General features: G+C 38.4%; 1 protein-coding gene across 1 annotated transcript; it reads left to right on the top strand.

The window, feature by feature from the left end:
• Positions 1 to 6,480: 6,480 nt before the first annotated feature.
• LOC129261129 (ankyrin repeat domain-containing protein 50-like) lies at positions 6,481 to 20,010 on the top strand. Its single transcript, XM_054899177.2, has 2 exons — positions 6,481 to 6,746; positions 12,704 to 20,010. The coding sequence occupies exon 2, from the start codon at positions 12,862 to 12,864 to the stop codon at positions 17,626 to 17,628; it is 4,767 nt and encodes a 1,588-aa protein (XP_054755152.1). The 5' UTR covers positions 6,481 to 6,746; positions 12,704 to 12,861; the 3' UTR covers positions 17,629 to 20,010.
• The last annotated feature ends 2,156 nt before the right edge of the window (positions 20,011 to 22,166 follow it).

Below are 22,166 nucleotides of genomic sequence, written 5' to 3'. Positions count from 1 at the left end.
AAACGATATCATGATATGATTGTTTATTATGGTACCACAGTGGGGTGGGGGCGACCCCTTATATATTTTTTTCAAGTAGTGAAAAAGAAGGCCAGGAAACAAGGAAGAAAAGGGGAGCAATAAGAGAGAAGAGCATAAAAAGATACTTTTAGGCCGTTAATTTCTGTCTCTGTAATATCCATAGCCATTTAAAAGGTAGGTTCACCCTGACGAAAAGTTTGTTGTAAAAATAGCAGGAAAAATAATGACAAATATTGGTGAAAGTTCGAGGAAAATCTGTCAAATATTAAGAAAATTATTAGAATTGTAATTTTCGATTTGTGACGTCATATTAGCTGCCCCATATCATTATGTAATATAAAATGCATAAATTTATTTTTTTAAACGGTTCGTGACGACTCTTTTATTTGTTCTTTAAGGGGCCTCGCAGCGGGTGTGAAATAAATTGTCGATTGATATACTGAGGTAAAATATTAACCATATTCCGTTTTCTGAAAAAATAGAATTTCACTGATTTTTTTACCATACGATATTGTGAGAAAATAATATGACGTCATTGATAAAAAACTGAAATTCTAATAGCTTTTTATTCTTTGTTGGATATTCCGTAAACCTTTAACAATATTTTTTTAAATCATTTTTTCTTTTATTTTTGTACCCCGCCAAATGAAGTTTGAAAGGGGTATATAGGAATCGGTTGGTCCGTTGCAAAATCTAATTTTGTGATAGAATATTCAGAAAATAATATCTTGTTTCACCCTCCTCTCCTTCACTTCCTCCCTTTTCTAGGTCGTGATTCTTTTTTCTTTATTATTATTTTTTTTTGGGGGGTCCATGGCCCCAAGTCCCCCATCTGTATGCCAATGCTCATTTGTTTTTCACCTTTAAAAATATGTCCATCTCTCACCAAAAGATTGTAATATCATCACCTATAAGATATGAAATGATTGTCACGGTATAGGGGGCCTATATCCACTCGTGGGAACTAAAAATAACCGACACAGAATTCGTCTCGGCTATAGGTTAGTCTACAAGTTCAAACGAGATGATATCTAATGCATCGACTGTTGCTCTCAACAATCGTAGCTGATACTATGGATAATAAATATTTTCAATTTAGGCTGATGAATAATGTGTAACAAACAATACTTCTAATGTAAACAAGGGTTCCATGTCAGGTTAGATAATGGGTTTAAAATCTGATAGTATGGTTTGATCAGACTGAGTTAGCATAAATATGGAAATAATGTTCAATGATTGAGCACTGCAATTATTGGCATTGGATTTTTACTGGTTTGGTACAGGCATGCATGAATAACTGAATATGTGAGTAGGTGTGTGTGAGGGTGTGTGTGTGTGTGTGTGTGTGTGTGTGTGGGAGGGGTGCTTCGTCTAAAATGTAACATGACAGTGTGGTGTTTCTTATAAATAGCAATAATAATGATAACAATATGAAAACAATAGAGGCTCAACTCATGTATTGTATGCAATGGCACATCCCTTCTAATTCATTATTTTTTATATCATCATCATCATCATCATTATCACTATTATTATTATCATCATCATCATAATAATAATCATTGTTATATCATCCAATAAATAGAGAGCATTGCTTCATTCATAAATGGAAGGGGTGGGGTTCGGCCGTTGATCAAACTTAGCGTCATAATATACACCACTATTTGTTCTAAATTAAAATGAAGTCTGTGTATCGAGACTGTTGCCACCTGCCAGAGGGCGTGTTTGTCTGACCCCTCCCCGGGTCGAACCGAAGGTGTGATAATCTACTCCAAAGTTACAGACCAAAACCAAGTTCAGACCTCTCAAAACAAGTACACCCCAATTGATATCCAGCCGAGATATAAACTGGAGACAATGCCCAATGACCGTGACCAGGACTAATCAGCCAATATAGCTCGCTTTTCTCTCTCTCTCTTTTCGTCGCCCCTGTGGTTATGGTGGTATATATATATATATTTTGTTATCTTCAAGTTCAACACTTCGACACTTCCATGCCGGGGTGATGAAGTATATCACCCGCTCCTCAAATATTTGACTTCATCGATATCTTCTCATGCTCATAATACTCATGAGAAAAGAACATTTATCATAAGGCTAGGGTGGCGTGGGGTAAATTTCTGGGTTTTTTTTTTGGAGGGGGTAGAGTCATGTAGCCGAGGTTCAAATTCAAGTCTATATTCAAATTCAGCCTGGGGAGCCACTTTATAAGTGGATTTCACAGGTTGGTCCAATAACAAAACTTGTTTGATTGAAATCGGATCATAAATAGTGTCGTGGCAATGAAATAAATGGGTGTCATAAGTAAATACAACCAGCTTTGTATATGGGAAGAATCCTCATATTTTAATGCAGACAGAAAATAATATCATGACTAATAAAGTCGAACATAATATTCAATGAAATTGTCTAGCGTGTCGGTTATACTATATGCTACGTTATTTTAGCTGACGTGGAACTTCGAGGGGGTGGGGACAGTCAGGGGCTTTCTTTTATCTTTGTTTCTGTTCGGGGATCAAAGATATCTTTATGATCTGTCGGAGTCACGATTGTCTGGCAAAGAAACAAAAGGGATTCGAATTTGAGTTCGGAATGCTAACTGCCTATAGAGATTATAATCTCAATTTCTGTATCATAAACCGACACTCATCATCATGCTCATAATTACAATGCTCGTCTTCTGACTAATCAACAATAAACATATTGATATCTGGTCGTCTATAGCTTGTAGACAAGGGTGATATACCACATGGGCGGGGGGCAAGGAAGGGGGCAACCACCTCTATGTTTTTTTTTCTTCAAGTAATTAAAATAGGAGAGAAAAGAAGAAATGAGATAGAAGAATTAAAAAAAAAGATTTGTGATTCAAGTTGTTTTGCCCCCCTGTCAAAATATTTTGACTCTGCTTCTTCCTGAAGATAATAGACATTAGAGATATAGGCCTACTTTGAAATGTTGAATTTTTGTGTTTTATACAGAAAATAGACAATATACTTTACTCTACTCTACCATACAATGGAGCTATTTAGCTCCATGACCATACGATGCTATGCTATACTGTTGTTGTTTTATTGTTGCGTGTGTTTTTTTTTCTTTTCTTCTGTGCACCTATGTTTAATGCTCTTTTTGGAATGATAACCTTTTCTGTTTTGATATCTCACTTATCAAATTATAAATCTACATTACATTGTAATCTTTCTTGGTATCAGTCATCCATTTGTCATCCAAGTCTTTACAATAAAACCGAAATGAATTGAACCGAATATTGGATTGATGTCTGAGGACAATGAATGAAATACAGTGTGTGAGTCGCCATAAACATTTAGGCCTACAATCCTCGTATAAAAATGAACATTCAGAAGGCTCCATATCATTACTTTCAAACTTTTAAAGTGGTCTGTGTGTATACACATGCATGCTATTCTCCATGTTCATGTCTCAAAACAAAGATATCCATCTGCACGAAATGTATTCGCAGACGCAGACAGCGGAATTGTAAACAATAGCATGGTACAGTTTCGTGGCCTCTTCTTAAATTTCAAATTATCTTGTTTAATATCAGCGATCAGGACGTTTGTTTGAGTTGCAAAAGAGAGCTATATTTTGAACTTTTGAACTTGAATGTATTGATCGAGGCAATTATCCTACCAGATCATTTTATTATCACCACAGTCGAACGGCTTTGAAAGAGTGTCTGATAACCCAAGCACGACTCATCTGAAACTATAATCAAATTAGCCACATTGAGGCATAATCATCGCGAGTTTTGTATTATTGTTTTTATAAACCCCATTCGCTGTGTGATTTGCTTTATGTAAAGGTCTACATTCTTATTTTTATATAAAGCAGGGGGGGAGGGGCTTATGAATCTCGAGACTATAATTAATAAATTGAAAAGCGGGGCCTATACACGCTACTTCAACTATCACTACCACTACCATACCTTTACTACTACTACTACTATACTACTACTACTACTACTACTACTACTACTACTACTACTACTACTACTACTACTACTACTACTACTACTACTACTACTACTACTACTACTACTACTACTACTACTACTACTACTACTACTACTACTACTACTACTACTACTACTACTACTACTACTACTTCTACTTCTACTTCTACTACTATACTACTACTACTATTACTACTACTACTATACTACTACTACTACTACTACAACTGCTACTACTGCTACTACTACTACTACTACTACTATACACTACAACTACTACAACTACTACTACTACTACTACTTCTACTACTACTACTACTACTACTACTACTACTACTACTACTACTACTACTACTACTACTACTACTACTACTACTACTTTACTATTACTACTTCTTCTTCTTCCTTTTCTCCTTCTCTTTCTCCTCCTCTACTATTACTACTACTTCTTCAGTTCTTCTCCTTCTCCTTCTTCTAAAGCTAGTCTTGTACATGCCGAAATGCTCACAGCATTAAAATTATTCAGAGAAACTCATGCACCTAAGCCACCTTTAAAATAAATATAAGACAATATTATGTTCCTACCTATAGTTTTCTTTATTTTGGTCTTGAAATTCAAGACGATTTTATTTGGCTGACCCAGCTTGAAGTACAGTATATTAGCCCTGACCTGGGTAATGCTAATAGTCCCGCGTGCTTGCATTGTTGCAAGAGACACCCTGCTACGGCCTTTATAGGTGTGAAAACATGCACCCGGCAACTTCTTTGATGCCCATGAAGTTTGCTCGATCTTTCGAAATATTGTATAAACTGTCCAAATCGGAATAAAGAAAGAAGAAGAAAGAACCACACGTTATTGTTGACAGTATGCCTGAATGTAATTTCGCAACCTGCTCTTGCATACGAGAGAAAGATTTTTTATTGGTAAAATATGGCGAAAAAATACCTCTTTTCACCATAGTTTAATTACAAAACAAAGTTATAACAAAGAAAATAAACAGTGATGGTTTCTACTTTATAAATTACATGATTTCTGCCTTTAGGCTTTTCATATTATTTATTTAAATTTTTCATTAAAACCGTATGATTATTTGAAGAGTTTAGTTGCAAAAGGGATTAGGTCCACTTTGGACCATTCTGAAAAAAAAAACACGTTTTTTATTCTCACTTACTGCAATATTCTTATGAGAAACTAAATTGTCATTATGTACTACCCTATCATGTGAACATAAAATTGGGTATAAAAGAAATCTACCTGTCTTCAATTTTTTCTACATACTTAAACAAATTTATAATTGTGGACCTAAACCCCTTTTGCAAGCGAACTGAAATGAATCCAATCTCTTTTGATGAAAAAAGTCAGTTTTCTTTGCCACTTTCTTTCACGTTTTCATTTGAATTTCAAATTTTCTTTGGTATCATCAGAGTGACTAAAAATTTAGAGGTTTAGAGACAGAAAACAATAAAATTTATGAAAAATGGACCTAACCCCTCTTGAAAAATGAGTTCTTCAGAAGAGTTTAGTTGCAAAAGGGGTTAGGTCCACTCCAAGAAAATCATTTTTTTTAATTATCCCATATTGCAATATTCTTATGCGAAACTGAATTTTCATGATACCCTACCATGATAACATAAAATTGGGTATAAAATAAATCTACCTGTCTTCATATTTTTAAGGATATTCTTTTCCCAAAAAAATTCTGTGTGGACCTAACCCCTTTTGCAACTAAACTTAAATGGACCTAACCCCTTTTGAAAAAAAAGGTGATTTTTCGTTGCCATTTTAGTTCACTTTTTAATAGGAATTTCAACTTTTCTTTGGTATCATCTTATAGAGCTACTAAAATCTATACATTGAGACATAAAAATCAAATTTGATGAAAAATGGCCCTAACCCCTTTTGCAAATGAGCTCTTCATTTTTCTCATGTGAATATTGTTATCATTATCATTATTATTATTATTATCATTATTATTATCATTATTATTTTACTTCGTAGACTCCTGTAATTACTTTAACATGGACATGCGTTTAGTTGCCGTTCACATCCCGGAAGCTATCTTTTTTCTATATTATTTTTTACATGAAACCGTCAACAAACCAGAAAGGAATATCCTCTTCGTATTTCAAAATTCTATTCATGCCTTTATTATCTTTTATTCTGCCTCTCCCATCTTCTATTCCACTACATCTATTATTCACGGCTTGTTTGAGTTGCCATGAATGAACCGACTGCAAACGAACAGTATTCTTCATCGAAAAAAGAGCGTATCACCCACAAAAAAAAGGAAAGAAAGAGAAAAGCGTAGAAATACGGTCGTTTTGTGAAGCTGGGGAACAACACACACCTACCGAAACGTCAATCACTCTGTAATCTCATTCGTCCGTGCGCTCTCCGGCCAAATAGAAACCACACCCACCATATCCGACCCGAGGCCCTGATTGGCCAAGATAGGTTATGGCAACACGAGTCATACACACGAACGTTCACCCATAGGCCTTGCAGGGAATTCGAGCGAAAATACAAGCCGCACATGCATTTTGCATTGCTGATTACCGACACACTCAGCAGACGACATCCATACTGCTGTTCTCGTATCGTGAGAATCTGAACCCGTCGTATACCCGCCACAAGTTTTATATGGATTTTACAGGATATTTTATACGGGATATTATCAATTTTGATTTCATTGCATTAGCATCGGACCCTTATTACAGGAGTACACATTAAGAGTTCGTCATCTTCACTTGAATCGTAAGTAATAATTGGTCTGTACTTTTATTCTATAGATTCTAATATTATAATTTTAGTTATTTTTTGAATGATAGCCATGCACCGTTGCATAAAAAATATACCGGTACGGAGTGTGTTCGCCAAGTCGAATTGCCAGATTCAGCAGAGCTCTCAGGGAGATCGTCTCTGCTGGTTGGATATACTGTGGTGAATAGCATGCATGGACTTGGCCCAGCCCCATGGCTTGAAGAAATTAGATCTAGACCTAAAAATTGATCATTTATCATTTGTTGGTTGGTCTAAGGAGCTTGATTGGTAATTAATGTAATCTATTTAAATTCTATTCCCCTAATTCAACAATCCTTCATTGCATTGTTTTGTTCATAATGATTAGTGTCACTTGTCATTGGGCTCACATCTCGTTCTCAATTCCAAATAGACCAATAGAAGGATGTATGGGTTTTGGAGATAAGATACAGAGGAAATTTTTCTAGGTTTGAAAACAAGACTTTATTGTCTATTATGGTATGGAGCAACGTAGGTTTGTGGTATAAAGAGCAGAGGGGGGGGGGGGGGGGGGGTGTAGACAAGGGAGGATTGAGAGATGGGGTGTTGGTATGAGGAAAATTTAAAAATACAAAAAAAAAATTATGTAGGAGGGCCGAGGGAGGTACATGTAAATGAAGTTGGGTATTTTGGTTCGTTTGGTATTACATCACTTTTGAGAAATTAGGATGCAATCTCCTCACAACTCCATATTCAACCTCACCAATTTGCCTATACATGTAGGCCTTGTTGGATAATAATTCCCCTTACATTGCAGTGTGTTTCTGTGTTGGGTACCAGGCTGCCCCCTACATTTAGAAGGCTACATTTTCAAGTTTAACCCACTGAAGACCAGCAGATTGTCATGCATTTACCGAAGACTGCAGCCTGCATATGCCTGTGTGCCTCGGCCTATACAATTATGATTAGCCTATGTGGGCTCAGTGTGCGATGGGTGAAGTCCTTATATTATAGTGGTGATCTGCACTCACAATGCAAAACATCTTACAATTTCAGGCTTCTGTGCATAATAAAATGGTATATTTAGATAAACTGAAAAATGACAAAAATAAATTATAAAAATCCTCCAGGTTTAAGCCCAACTTTGTTCCTAGAAAACATGTGATCAATGCAAATTAATCATTGATAGTAGAAGAAGTGTGATCTGTAACTCAAGCATAGTCTCTGAGTCTGATAGGCTATAGGGGCTATGGGGGGGAATATCATGTGTTCCTACATGTAACTTAAGATTTGTTGCAGGCTTGCAGAAAGGATTGCATCAATTTATTTCTACATCCTACCCGGGTGGGCGGACACAAACCTCTTTCATACCACTGACCTCGCTTCAGTTTGGCAGAAGCATGAATCAAAGTAACCTTGACTGTAACTTTTTAACAGGTGCAAATCTATGAAATTAGATCGCAGCTCTGTTTTTAGTCTAGAAAATTATTTGTTTCTAGCATTTGATTCAGAATTTTCACATGATAAAACCATTCTAATGTCAAACTGCAATCTTTGTGATGCAAATATATATCAAATTTTCACAAGTGTAAAGTAGTCTTTTCATAAAATATTTCTTGATTCCTATTAAACAAATCACTAAAATATGAGAGATATCAGTCTCTTCATATTTCTTGAAAAATATGATGCAATCGTCATTGTTGTTGATTAATGGTGTTTCGACAATCTTGTGTGCTGTGCACCAATTGCTGCAAAGATCTTTCCTAGATGCTCTGCCTTCAGATTCAAGTCATTATAAAAGTCAATAATAAGAAACATCATTACTGGTTCTTGATAGTAAATTTCTTGGACTCCATATTAAAATCCTCCTTGCAAGTCACTCCATTGAGAATGTGCTGTATCACACTGCAACCTGACACCGCTCTGCTATGATTCATGTGACATTCCCATTCTCCTTCCCATCACATCCCGTTGTGTGGCTGGGGAGAATGAAAGGCCTTTTCTCAGTCAGTCATCATTGCATTGGACTGCAATACAGTGCAGCATGGTACTGTCATCGTTGAATTATTCAGAGCAGGATGCTCTCTTCTTCTTGACTGATGAAGACGATGGCCGTTACTCATGCCCGGCTCATTATAATCAGAGGGCTTGACACATAACTGACTGTTAATGTGACTATAAAAGAAAATTCCCTGTGTTCATGAAAGTTGTATATTCACATTTCATAACAACACATCCCCATGTTGTAATCATCGATATGAAAAAAAAAGAAATCTATAGAGGCCTTTCTTATAGCTTGGTTTACAAAATTATTTGGATCGGATTAAGCATTTGAACTTTGAATACTGAATATTCACATAAAAAATTTAAAGATAAAATTTCCAGCTTAATGACAATGTTAGACACTACATAGAGCATGATAATGATTCATGCAAGTTTAATTGTTGATACTTGGAAGAGTTCAGCTAACTTCTGAATTCTACTTTGATATTGAACATTAGATTTACATAAGGTTTTCAATTTCAAATTAAGTGACATTTCATTTCCTTGCTTTCACATTTTATCTTATATTAGCTCACTGGTGTACTGATATGGGTGGGGGAGGGGGGGGGGGCTTGAGGTGTTCTTGCCTTACCCAAATTTTTCACAACCAAGGAAAAAAAGAGAAAAGGAAAGAAAATTAAAAAGAGAAGGGTGAAATATATTATTTTCTGAATATTATGTAAAAATATTTGCTTGCTTGCTTCACTCACTCACAACTTTTTTTTATTGTTTTTATGTGATACGCCATACATCTAACCCTCTCAAATTTTTGGCTCATTTTGCCACTGTATTAACTGCATTGAAAATGTAATTATAATTCAGCATGGAAAAATAACAATAATTGATTAGAATGTAGGCTTAAAAATAATGAAGCAGTGATCATTAAGAACATCAGTACAGGAAAAAATTTAAGCGGATTACTTGCAGGTAATAATATCCTCAAAGTTGCAATTTGAATATGACAATACTTACATGGACTAAAAGGTAGGCCCACAAGAAGATTTTTTTTAATGTGAACTCCTAAATTCGAGAATGCCAGAGTTGGTCAAATAATCAAATTTTATTGAAAAGTTATCAGGCCCTACATGAAAATTGTTTCAACCTGCAATAATAATTGTTCCATCTATCCCATCATAGAGGTAAATCTTTCTTACCTCCAATCCATGATCATGTGATTAGGACTGGTGTTAACTTGCACATGTAATCTGAAAAGCTTGACCTCAAGAAAGACTAATCTGTTTGTCATTTTAATTACCTGTATGTTTAGGGCAGGTGGATTTGACTCATCATTTAATCCCCCAAGAAGATTTATTTTAATATTTGTACTAGCTTGTTTTTTTTTGTTTTATTCATAGGACATGTGCACCTAAGAATGTAACAGCTCTGAAGGCCTGGTAGAATAATGAGGGGGGGGGGGGGGGGTCATGTGGTTAGGGGCAGATCCAGGATCTAACAGAATGGAGAAAGGGTGGCACTTAGCACAATTGACAACAAAGCAAAAAAAAAAGCCCATGAGAGGGGCATCTAAACCCTTGCACAACAATAAAAATATTTTTTTTTTCAAGATTTCCATAGTGAAGTTCAAAGAGAGTACCAAAGTGTATTGTCTGATCAGGGACTCCTTGCGTTAGTCACAAATGATGTGTTTTCATCAATTGCTCTTTTTGATTGAGCGTACCTCCTTGATTAGTAAATATCGAACACAGTGCTATATTCTAACCATAGAGTGCTTATAATGGATTCTCAATTATAACTGAAAACGAAAAAGGGCCAGCTAGAAATTAAGTCTTAGTTTTGAAGAGAGCATCTTTTAGAGTTCCAAATACAAAATGAAATCTGAACATCAAACAAACTAAACACACATATGTAATTCTGTATTTCTTGTATGAGATCCATCAGTTGAGTGAAGCAATGAATGCACGAAACAAAAAAAATGAAAGCTAATTATTTAGAGCTCCATCAGACTTAAAGTATGATTTGAAATGGTTTTATTGTTTTAGGAATTACGGCTTTATGTACACGTACAATGTGTGATACAGTTGTAATTCTTGATATTCTATTAACATTTCATTTGAGGTGGTCAGGATCTTTCCTCATTCCCAGAATCCCATGTACTCAATGCAGGAAATTGTTCCTCCATGGACATCCCCAGTTCTACGGTTTCCCTGCAATGCAAAGCATGACTCCAGCATTCCAGTCCACAGCACTGGCAACCACCACAACAAAGAACATTGGCTGGAATACCCACTCTTATTTGTTAATCAGATTTATGATTTAGAAGGGAGGGGGCTTAACTGTCCAATTTTCATATAGGTGCCAGACAAAAATAACTATACCTTGGAATCCAAGAACAAAAGGTGGTTTCAGACCGCCTCGAAGTTCGTTAGTTCCAGGTATTCTCTGATCAGGAAATTTACCCCGATCAGAAAATACCAGGTATTTTGGTAATGTGAAAGCAAACTACGCGTAATTTCCCAGAAAGAAAATACCCGCTAAATAGTAGGTACTTGGCGAAATTACGAGAACTTTCGCGGGGATTTTTCCAAGGTCGCAGGTATTTTGGCAATGTGAAAGCAATTTACGGGAACTTTTAGCCCAGCGTGTCGTTGTGCGCGGGCGCCGTGGGTGGCTGCTGGGCTAGTGGTTTTGAATCTCGCGCCCTGTCTGCTTATTAGACCATACTGCGCATGCTCCTAACTTCAGGAATTTATCCCGAAGGGTATGTTTCGGGGCGGTGTGAATGCAGGAATAATTAATGGGTATTTTTTAGCCTAAAAATGTTCTCGTAATTTAACCAGGATTCTTGTGATCGAGGCGGTTTGAAACCACCTGTTGTCTCCCAAGAAGATCAAGGGATAATCCTCTATGACTACAGTATGTGGAGATTATATGTAGGGAAAAGAGGTTGGGAGGGGTGCTGTGTAAGCTTGTCAAGAGGTTTTAGTCAAAGCCAACACCTATTTTGCTTGTGATTCATGTACCAGTTGAAATTAAAGTAAGGCTCAGCTGTCTATCTAACCATAATTCAGCAAATGTACACAAATCTATTCTGATTTGGATTTCATTACCAATTTTTTTATTTTGGGGCTCTCTCTAGTTCAAGAAAAATACAAAAAGTGCTGCTCTTGAGTTAAAGATAAATTCCAGTAGTTGCAGTAAACACTGATTTCATGAGAAAGTCTGTAAAACCAGGCTTAATTGTCAGTATATCATCGAGGATCTAGATCTGGTACAGTTACATAAACTGAACTTTGTGAAATCTTGAAATCTACGCTGAATAATGTTCAGACTGAGCTTCCCCAACACGGATAAGCGCACGTGGGACAGTGTATAATTATTGCTTTGAGCGTCGGGCCCGACGCTCTACCCGAATCCTGTGCTTATTTGCTGATTTCTCAGCAATTACACAATATCTTCCAGAATCCTTTGGCACATGCGTTTTATTTATACAAACAGACACTTTGGTCGTCATTTCATTGGATTCTGTACGAACTCATTTTGATATCGTTACCAAAACTAGCATTTACCTTTAAAATGGTACACACAAATTGCACATTCGGTGCTTACCATTCTATCCATCTAGTGTCATGTGAATTCTCTAGCTAGTCTAGAGCTTAAAATGCAGAATAAATCACCAATTTAATGCAGGGATATCTGTAATTTTGTATTGTGGTCAGGTGTCTTAATTTCTTCCAGAAAATAAGGATTTTGTCACTTTGAAAATTGGTCTGGATATCAAGAACCACAGAGGCTATGTCAATAAAATCAACAAAAGAGGCAATAGAAATATAAGTTGGGCTATCCCCCACTGATAGTCTGAACTCTGAAGTCTGTGCTAAAAGATAATAGTGGTTATGAGTATCTTGAAAAATCACAAAGTATTATCATTGGTTAACAAGTTTATTTTGTTTTCTTCTTTTCATGTGCAGATACTGACTGGTTCCATGATTTTCAAGTTGTGCAAAGTGGAAATGGATATCTACCGGGATTGGAGCTCAGAGGTGAAAGTTAGATAAAAAACTGTTCAACAGAGAGGATTAAAAAATTTGAGTGTGTCAAAAGTTTGGAATCTAACAAATAATTTTCCATGATGACGACCTGCATGCTTCAAGGAAAGCGGTTCTACTGCCGTGAATGGGCCTTCCAGAAGCTTGTCCATGGCTTGGACAACAGACAGGCTTCAAGAACATGTGGAACTCTAATTATGGGAGGTCCAGGAAGTGGAAAGACGGCGGTCTGCTCCGAAATTGTCTGGCCGACTAGTTCGGGGAAGCAACGTAGCCTTACAAAGAGGATGCTGGCATATCATTTCTGTGAGGCTCACAATCGAGAATCCCTGTCCGTGTCAAAGTTCATTCTAGGACTGGTCAACATGATCACACGCTCCACTCTCATCCATGGCTATGACGAGAAGCTGAGGGACCCAAGTGTGCAAGCCGTCCTAGAGCCTGCTGCCTGTGAGCGTAATCCAGATGAAGCATTCAAGAATGGAGTCTTGGTGCCTCTTTGTTCTCTAAACCCACCATCTCGTAACTGCTTCATTCTTGTGGATTCTTTGGACGAGGCTTATCCTGTGATGGAAGGAGATAGTCCTGCAGGAAGCAGAACCATTGCAGAGCTTCTTGCAAATCACCATGAACTTTTTCCACCTTGGCTCTGCCTCCTGTGCAGTGCGCGCCGTCAAAGTAAGACTGTTACGCGTATGTTCACAGGTTTTCGTAAGCTCAGCCTGGACGATCTTCGCAAGTCCCATGTAGTGAGGGATGTACAGCAGTACATATTGAGGAGACTAGATCATGAGGAGGCAATACGTACGCAGCTGAGTAAAGACACTGCAGAAATGCTGAATCAGTTGCATATCAAGAGCAATGGGTGCATCATGTATCTGGAGAAAGTGCTGGATGGAGTGGCAGATGGCTTCATTTCACTTCAAGACATCACTGAAATTCCAGGAACTCTAAATGGATTGTACCTATGGTTGTGCCAGCGCCTGTTCCTGAAAAAGCAGTTTACGAAAATCAGACCGGTTCTTGGAGTAATGCTTGCTGCTCAGTGCCCTCTTACTGAGCTTGAACTTTATGCATGTGCAAAGACTCGCAATTTTGCCCTGACAAGAGAGGAGTTTCAGGACAGGCTGAAGATGATGTGCAAAATTCTGGTGAGAAGTAAGGACAACCGGATTCTAATATTTCATTATAGCTTCTCTGAATGGCTGCTTGATGTCAAATATTGCACACAGAAGTACATGTGCAGTCTCACTGAAGGCCACACCATGCTTGCATTGAGGTATACATGTAGTGCTCCAGACTTGACCCCTTCACAGGTGCAGGACTTTGCAAGAAATCTGATCCAAGCAGGGATTTCACCACCTCTAGATAGTAGCCATCTAGCACTGTGGCTAATTTGGGCCGGTACACCACTCTATGATTGCCTAGCTTCTCAGTCCCCAAAGGATAAGCAAGTCACACAACTATTGGTCAGTGCTGGTGCTCGAGTTGTAGATATGGACAGGAATTCTTTGATTCTCCAAGATGCTCTTGAGAAACAGGAATCTCTGCATTCACTCATTAGTAGTGGTGCATCAATAAACCAAGTTGATAGCAATGGTCGCTCACTTCTTGCCAATGCTGCCTACAGCGGGAATCTGGAAGTTGTTCAATCATTACTCATCTATGGTGCAGATGTTGGAGTAACAGATAGGACAGGCCAAACAGCTCTTGGGTTGGCATCTCGACATGGACATATGGAAGTTGTTGCTTTGCTGTTGAGCCATGATGCTGAGGTTGATCATGTGGATCATGATGGATGGACACCTTTGCGCTCTGCAGCCTGGGCTGGCCATACAGACGTTGTTACAACACTTCTCAACAAAGGAGCAGTAGTGGATTGTAGTGATCACAATGAAAAGAGAACTGCATTGAGAGCAGCAGCATGGGGCGGTCATGCAGATATTGTGAAAACTCTTGTTGATCATGGTGCCAATGTCAATCAAGCGGATCATGAAGGAAGGACTGCACTTATAGCTGCAGCATACATGGGACATAGTGCTATTGTGGAATATCTTGTAAACAATGGGGCAGAAATAAACCATGAGGACTTTGATGGTCGTACTGCATTGTCTGTTGCCGCAATGTCCATCGCTGTTAATCAGGGACATACTGATGTTGTTACACTTCTGATTGAGAAAGGTGCTGCTGTTGATCATAGGGACCATGAGGGAATGTCACCACTGTTGGTTGCTGCCTACGAAGGCCACCAAACTGTTGTTGAACTACTGTTAGAAGGTGGAGCTGATGTTGATCATACTGACAATAACAACAGGACAGCATTGATTGTAGCTGCTTCTATGGGACACCCCACAATTGTTAGGACACTTCTCTATTGGGGTGCTGCTGTGGATACAATCGATGGAGAAGGAAGGACGGTATTATCTATCGCTGCATCTCAAGGTAATTGTGAGATTGTCCGCATGTTGCTGGAGAGGGGATTAGATGAGATGCACAAAGATAACCATGGATGGACACCATTACATATGTGTGCTTATGAGGGTCACCAAGATGTCTGCCTTGCAATCCTTGAGCAGGGGCCTCATGTCACTGTGGACATTGCTGATCGGGATGGACGTACTCCTCTTGTACTTGCTGCTCAAGAGGGGCATATGGAAGGTGTGAAGGTATTGCTGGTGCATGGTGCCAACGTTAGTCATTGCTCCCATGATGGTCGTACAGCACTCAGGGCAGCTGCATCAGAGGGACATCAGGAACTTGCGTGCTTATTCTTGGAGCATGGTGCAGACATCAATTACAGAGATGCTGAAGGAAGATCAACTATGTATATGCTTGCCTTGGAAAACAAACTCCCTATGGCTCAGTTCTTTTTGGCAAATGGTGCCGATACCGAACTTTGCGACACAGAAGGTAGAACCGCTCTCCATGTAGCATCATGGCAAGGCCACTCTGATATGGTCTCTCTCATCCTCCAAAGTAATGCAAATCCCAATGCAGTTGATAAGGAACGCAGGTCTGTGCTGCAGTCAGCAGCATGGCAAGGCCATGTCTCTGTGGCAAAGGTATTATTGGAAAGAGGAGCTGATATCAACCACACATGTAATCAAGGTGCATCTGCACTTTGTATTGCTGCACAAGAAGGCCACGTCGATGTTGTCAAAGCCCTTCTCCAGTATGGCGCTAATCCAAATCATGCTGATGAGCACGGACGTACACCAATGAAAGTTGCCTTGAAGGGTGGCCACGAGGAAGTCAGTAAGTTATTGGAAGATTATGGTGTTCAAAATCCCTTGTCACCTCCATCAAGCAGAGCATCTTCAAAGAGAAGTGGTAGTTCTTTGTCATCAAGCAACAGTGACAATAAGCCATCAGTTTTAACTAATGGTGCCTTACTCCAAGGTAGTTCTCCCTCAAACTCTCCAGACTCTACTTATGACAAGAGAAAATCTTGCACTTCAAATCCTTCAACAAAGTCGTCATCAAATCTAACAAACTCTACCAACAACTCATGCTTGCATCTAAGTGCAATGAGGGAAAACCGAACAACAACGTCTTTCACAGAGCAGCTACAACAACACATGGTGTCACACAAGAGAGCCCCTTCCCCACGAACATGCTCTCCAGACCCCAATCTGATGAGAAATGGCACTCCAACAAAAATTACACCAACAAGTTCTTTCCAGACAATACCTGAAAACATCACTACAGCTCATAGTTCAGAGCAGCTGCAAGGAACCCCAAAACATGGTAGTAGAAGACAGCCATCTGGACCATCCAGTGCTGCATCCCGTAGAACACAGTCACCTGCTCATACATCTCGGTCGTCATCTCCTTCAATGCATCAACAACGGGAACAGCTATCAGCAACCCCAAGTGAAGGATCCTCCCAACCATCTCCACGGCACTCCCCTAGGCGCCAGAGCTCTTCAAGCGCTCCAAGCTCCCCAACTAATTCCGATGAGCGGAAGCCACCACCAACCCCTCAGAGAGTGCGGAAGTCTTCAAATCCCCTTCCTAATGGATCATCACAGCATGTGATGGTACACAATGTGAAGTCTGCTTCACCATCACCAACAAGACGTCCCGTACCCCGGACAAGCAGTCAGCAGATGCCTCCGAAGATGGGCAATGGGCACTATCAAAATCACCAAGATGTTCAATCTCCTTGGCATAAACAGCAAAGTCACATGCACCTGATCCAACAGCACCAAGAATGCCAGCAATCTCTGTACAGGGCCAGCTCCCTCGGAAGCATCAACAGCCAGGAATTGAACACTTCCTTCCAGAACCCTTCTAACGGTTCTCATTACCCTCCTCAGGATTACTCCCCACGCCTATCCCGTAAGCAGATGAACGAGAGCAACGGTTCCTGCCATCACTGTGGACAGCTCCAACCATCTCCCACACATGGTGCTAAGCACTCATTTCAACAATCTGTAATCATGCAACAGAATGAAATGAAGATGGGCTCATCCCATCATCGCTCAAACTCTCAACCTGTGAACCTGACACCTGATCAGGTCCAGGCCTTTGCCCGCAAGGCCTCCCTTCCTGGCTCCTTCAACCAGATCAACATCCAACGCTTGATGGGTGCCCAAAACAATCGTGTTCCAGGATCACCTGAACCACGTACCAGACGCAATGGCATCTGTACCAACCCTAAGTTTCAACGAAAGGCAAACGTACCCCAAGGAAATACTGGATTAAACACTAGCCAAGGAATGCTTAACCAATCTGGGATTATTACAAATGGAAATGGATTATCAGCTCTGGAGATTAAGCAAGCTGCTAAGATTGGATTTGAAGGGCCTTCCAGGAATGGCTACAAGAAGGAGACACCCTTATAATGGTGAGTTAGTTTGTTATTTTTTATCATTTGCATTATCATTTTTATTATCAACAAAATGGGTGTCCAAAATGCAGACATAATATTGATTTATTTCTGCCAAACCACCAACATCTTCCTGAACCAGTGTTATCTGTTGATAAATATCAGCCTCTACATTTTTAACCTGGTTTAATTGTTGGTACTATTTGTACTGTCTGAATCAGAATTATTCCTCTCAAATTGTCCTGACCCAATTTGACCTAGAGAGCATTTGATGAAACTCAATAGCCAGAAATTTTCACTGACAATGTGAGCAACTGAGATCCTTGCATCTAATTGGTTCAGTACAGAATATTCAATGAAAATCACTGGCAAGTTGCCCCGACACGAAACGCTCCCCTCGACAACCATTGGTCCTATGACCGACTGTATGGTGGTAACAAGAACCTTGACTCCTTTGTAATCCCTCAAGAACGCCCTGTCTGCTCTTTGAGATCAGTTACATCTTATAAGGTCAAGTTATTGGTCACGTTTATGTCCTTACCACCTGTATACGGCTGCTGCTGACCTGATAGGGTGTGGTATGCCCATCTGCCACAACCAATCATACTGCTGTAGCCCATTCAGACTAAAGGAAATGTAGTGGAAACTGCACTGTTTGAGCTAAAAAAGAAACTGAGATTACAATTTGTATACAGTACTAGAAAGTAACCAGAAATCTATTAGGAAAAATTGTTCATACATGTATGTGATAAGTTTCCTTCAAAATATTGCGTTTACAAACACAGTTTTGATTAACATGAAATTGGTTTGCTGGTTTGCTCCAAAGAAGCTTGAAATATTGAGAAGACATTGACCCCATTGCATGGAAGTCACTGTCTTGGTAACTTTGCTATCCAATGGTAACTTCCATGAAATCTTTCATTGTTATTGGCTGTTGAACATTGTTACCATTACCATTGGATGCCAAAGTTGCCATGGTAGTAATTTTTATGATATGAGACCCTGACTAAATCACTAAGGGTTTCCTTGTATTAAATGAGTAATCTTTGCTGAATTTAAGAGGCCAATCAATTTTGATTTGAAACCCAGCCCTTATATTTCAAAGCTCTTCGACCACTGAGCCATTGTACTTTCTCAGACATTCGGGTGAGGATACAAAAATGATTATGCACATTTTATGCTGTATGTCTGATGAGAGATGAAAGTCTGAACATCTGGCTACCCTCATTTACTTCTAGAATCCCAGTACTAGTAGCCAATAAAACTTCTATGGGATACAGGAAACTGCTTGTTGTTCAAATTACATGATGCAACTGACAGTACTCTCGGTGATGGTGCTTGTCTGCACTACATGAAGGGGAATAAAGAGGGGGGAAATGAATAAAAATAGAAGGAAACTGACAATTGTGTGATTTCCTGTCAGAATTGGAGTTATGATCTTGTTTGGTTTTGTCCCTACTCCCTTCCAAGAGTAGAAATAATTTTTCCCACGCTCGCTCAGGAGACAGTTAAAAGAAGGAATGATGCCTTTGACTTCGGTGACTTGACATGATGATTTACACGGAGCAATTGAAATGGTCCCTGGGCCTATTATGCTGGAATCTACAAGGAGTCCAGTAGTCAGCGTAATGTTACAAATTTGAGTTGAATTCTATCAAGCTCTTTATTGTCCTGGGAAGAATGGTCCAGACACGGCTCGGTGAATCACTGACATTCGATGTAATACCAATTCAAATCTGAAAACTCAATTGAACTCATTTGCAGATTATTCTATTTGATACATTTGTTGATAAGAGAATTTGCAATCTGTTATGGTTTGAGGTCTGTATCAACTTGAGATTTTAATTACTTTTGATTTGAAGTTTTGAACCACAATCTTTGATCAGATCTTCTGATAGCATTATATACTAGAATACTTATCTCAATACTGTCATTGAATCTTAGTTCAAATCCTAAAAAAAAAAGTACTAGAACTAGAATAGACCAGTTATTTTCAGAAAGGAATTTGGCAGAAATTCTAACATGGGATAATTTGATTTATCTAGTCTGGCAATTTTTAATCTCATGATGTAATTATTGGTATTTTGCATTGCCCCCTTTCTCATTATCTTTCCCTTTCTATCATGCTCTCTTTCTTTGAATATGATGCTGTCGCTCCCCTCTGCTTTGCTCTGTCCTTGTCTTTGCAGTAACTTTCTGCATAGAATCTTTCTCTTCTCAGACTTTTTTAAATTTCACCATGGATCCCACTACTAGAAAGGAATGTAGAGAATCTTGTGTCACATTTCAATAGTTTCTCATGGCAGGGTTTTGCTCACACTCTCCCAAACAAGAAGCTGATCAAAGTCTGTTTGAAGCTTTTATGTAGGATCTAACATTTTAATATTACAAAAATATGAAATTCAAAATTTCAATGAAGAAATATAAAAGAAAGAGTAAGTTTGTGCATAATTGGCGTGTTCATTGCTTATCATCTTTGTTGTGCACACTGCATAAATATGCGAGAATAAGCAATTTTTTAATTCAATTACTTTGCATGATCCTACATAATTTGACTTGATTAAAAAATAGTATTGCACTTGTGTGATTTTTCTCTATTTAATTTAGTTAAATCATTTTTGTGTGGACCTGACCTAGTTTAAATCTCTCTTCAAGAATGGAGTCTGATAAATCACAACTACACTCTCAGTCTCTCTGTCGAATGGCCTGTGAGATTGCAGGTCTTTTGGAATTAAATATATCGACCATGCATTTGTTTTTACTTCTGAAATGTTTTTCTGCGCTGGTAGGAAGGCTATGTTTCTATTTTCTAAGCACTATTATCCTATTCCTAATATTCTTTTCTCATGAAATTTATTTTCTGCATATATAGCTTTACTTGAACTTTCATTGTATATCTTTCTGTTCAGTTATTACCGGTACAGCGGTACTTCTTTAAATTGAATAAAACAGTCAGTATTCAGAACCTGGTTGATTCAGTTTCTTGCTTGAGAATCGAATCTAATCTACAAATTCCTATGATAAATTGCAGATACTTGCCTTGTTTGTTATACCACCATGCTTTGATGAACAAAGACCATTACGCCTTTTATTTCAGATGTTTATTTTTCCCAAAAATGCTCGTACTATACCATACTGTTTGAGGACCAGTAAATTAGATCACTTATGTTTTGATTTTCTGTGCATATCACCAAATTGGGAATATCTGGGAAGTTGCTGTACATATGTACTTCATTTAGCAATAAACAATGCCTGATTGCTCTACTGAATTTTCCAAACCTCTCTGATTTGCTTTCATTTACCCCATTTGCTCTAATACTTCAGATTGAATAGTAATTGAGGCAAGTCTTTGTGGGTATTTTGGCGGAGATGTTCTCCTAGGCAACCATTTTTTTGCCAACAATGCAATGGTCTCTGTTTTGATTGTAATTTTGATCTTTGGGCCCCCTGGTGTGCTTTGACTAAATGAGAAAATTGATTGAAATTACCCCTCCCCACTCTCCCTCATTAGTGACCAATGGTAATAATGTCTAAAGAGGCATAGCAAGAGGTTTGATGGAGGGACGCGTACACTGAAGGGGGGATGGGTAACTGTCCACTACTGTTGGTGTTGGTCTACAAGCAGTGAGTCTACTTCTTAGATAGTTGGATTAGACCATTATGACCATATGGGTTTAGTCCAACTAACTGAGGAGAAGAAAAAATGGGTGAAGATCAACTACTGTATATATTTTTTTATTTAGCTTATCGGTTTGTTGATTTAGAAATATTGATGCAGTAAATATGAAAAAAATCGATTGAAGTAAAAGAAAAGCAAAAGATGAATGATGCAAAAGAATGAAGATAATTATTTTCAGTAAAATATATTTTGAAAATATCTAAAAGGTAGATATCAGTAGGAAAGAATAATAGTGAAAAATTAATATAAAACCAGAGCTGAAATATCCTTTGCAGGAAGGCTAAAATTTTGGTCACTGAGCTCGGAATCTATCGTCGGCGATGTTTGTACGAGTAATGGGATGGGTCTCTGTGTGCGTAACAGGCTGACATATTGTAGATATTGTGCCTCGCTCATTAATTCTTTCAATAGATTGAATATTGCATTACATGACAGGAGAGACCTAATCTCAAGAACTCACCAAAGTTGAATTTATTGCGAGGTTATGGAGTTTGTCGAGGCCTTACATGTATGTGCTGAATGCACTTTTCCCAAGTTCATTGTCTAAATCTAGATATATTTCATTATTGATTTATTTACAAAGGACCCAATCAATGTAATCAAGTTATAAACATTGGAAGCAAGGGAGGTATAGGTTAAGGCCACCGCACACCTTACGCGATCCGATTTTGGAACAAATCGCATTTTGCTCATTTTCTGAAAATGTGAATGGAGCATATCATTTTATTTGAGGTTAAAATTAATTGAAAGAATACTAATATAACCATTTTGAAAGATTGCAAGCCTTTATTTTGGAGTAAAGCCCAAATTAGTTTCAAATCGTAGCCAATCGTACGACTGCTATGACGTCATTACGACTAGATATTAAATTTGCT

The sequence above is a fragment of the Lytechinus pictus genome, chromosome 5, assembly GCF_037042905.1.
Source record: "Lytechinus pictus isolate F3 Inbred chromosome 5, Lp3.0, whole genome shotgun sequence".
In the NCBI taxonomy this organism is placed as follows: domain Eukaryota; kingdom Metazoa; phylum Echinodermata; class Echinoidea; order Temnopleuroida; family Toxopneustidae; genus Lytechinus; species Lytechinus pictus.
This window is presented reverse-complemented; position numbering and strand designations above follow the sequence as displayed.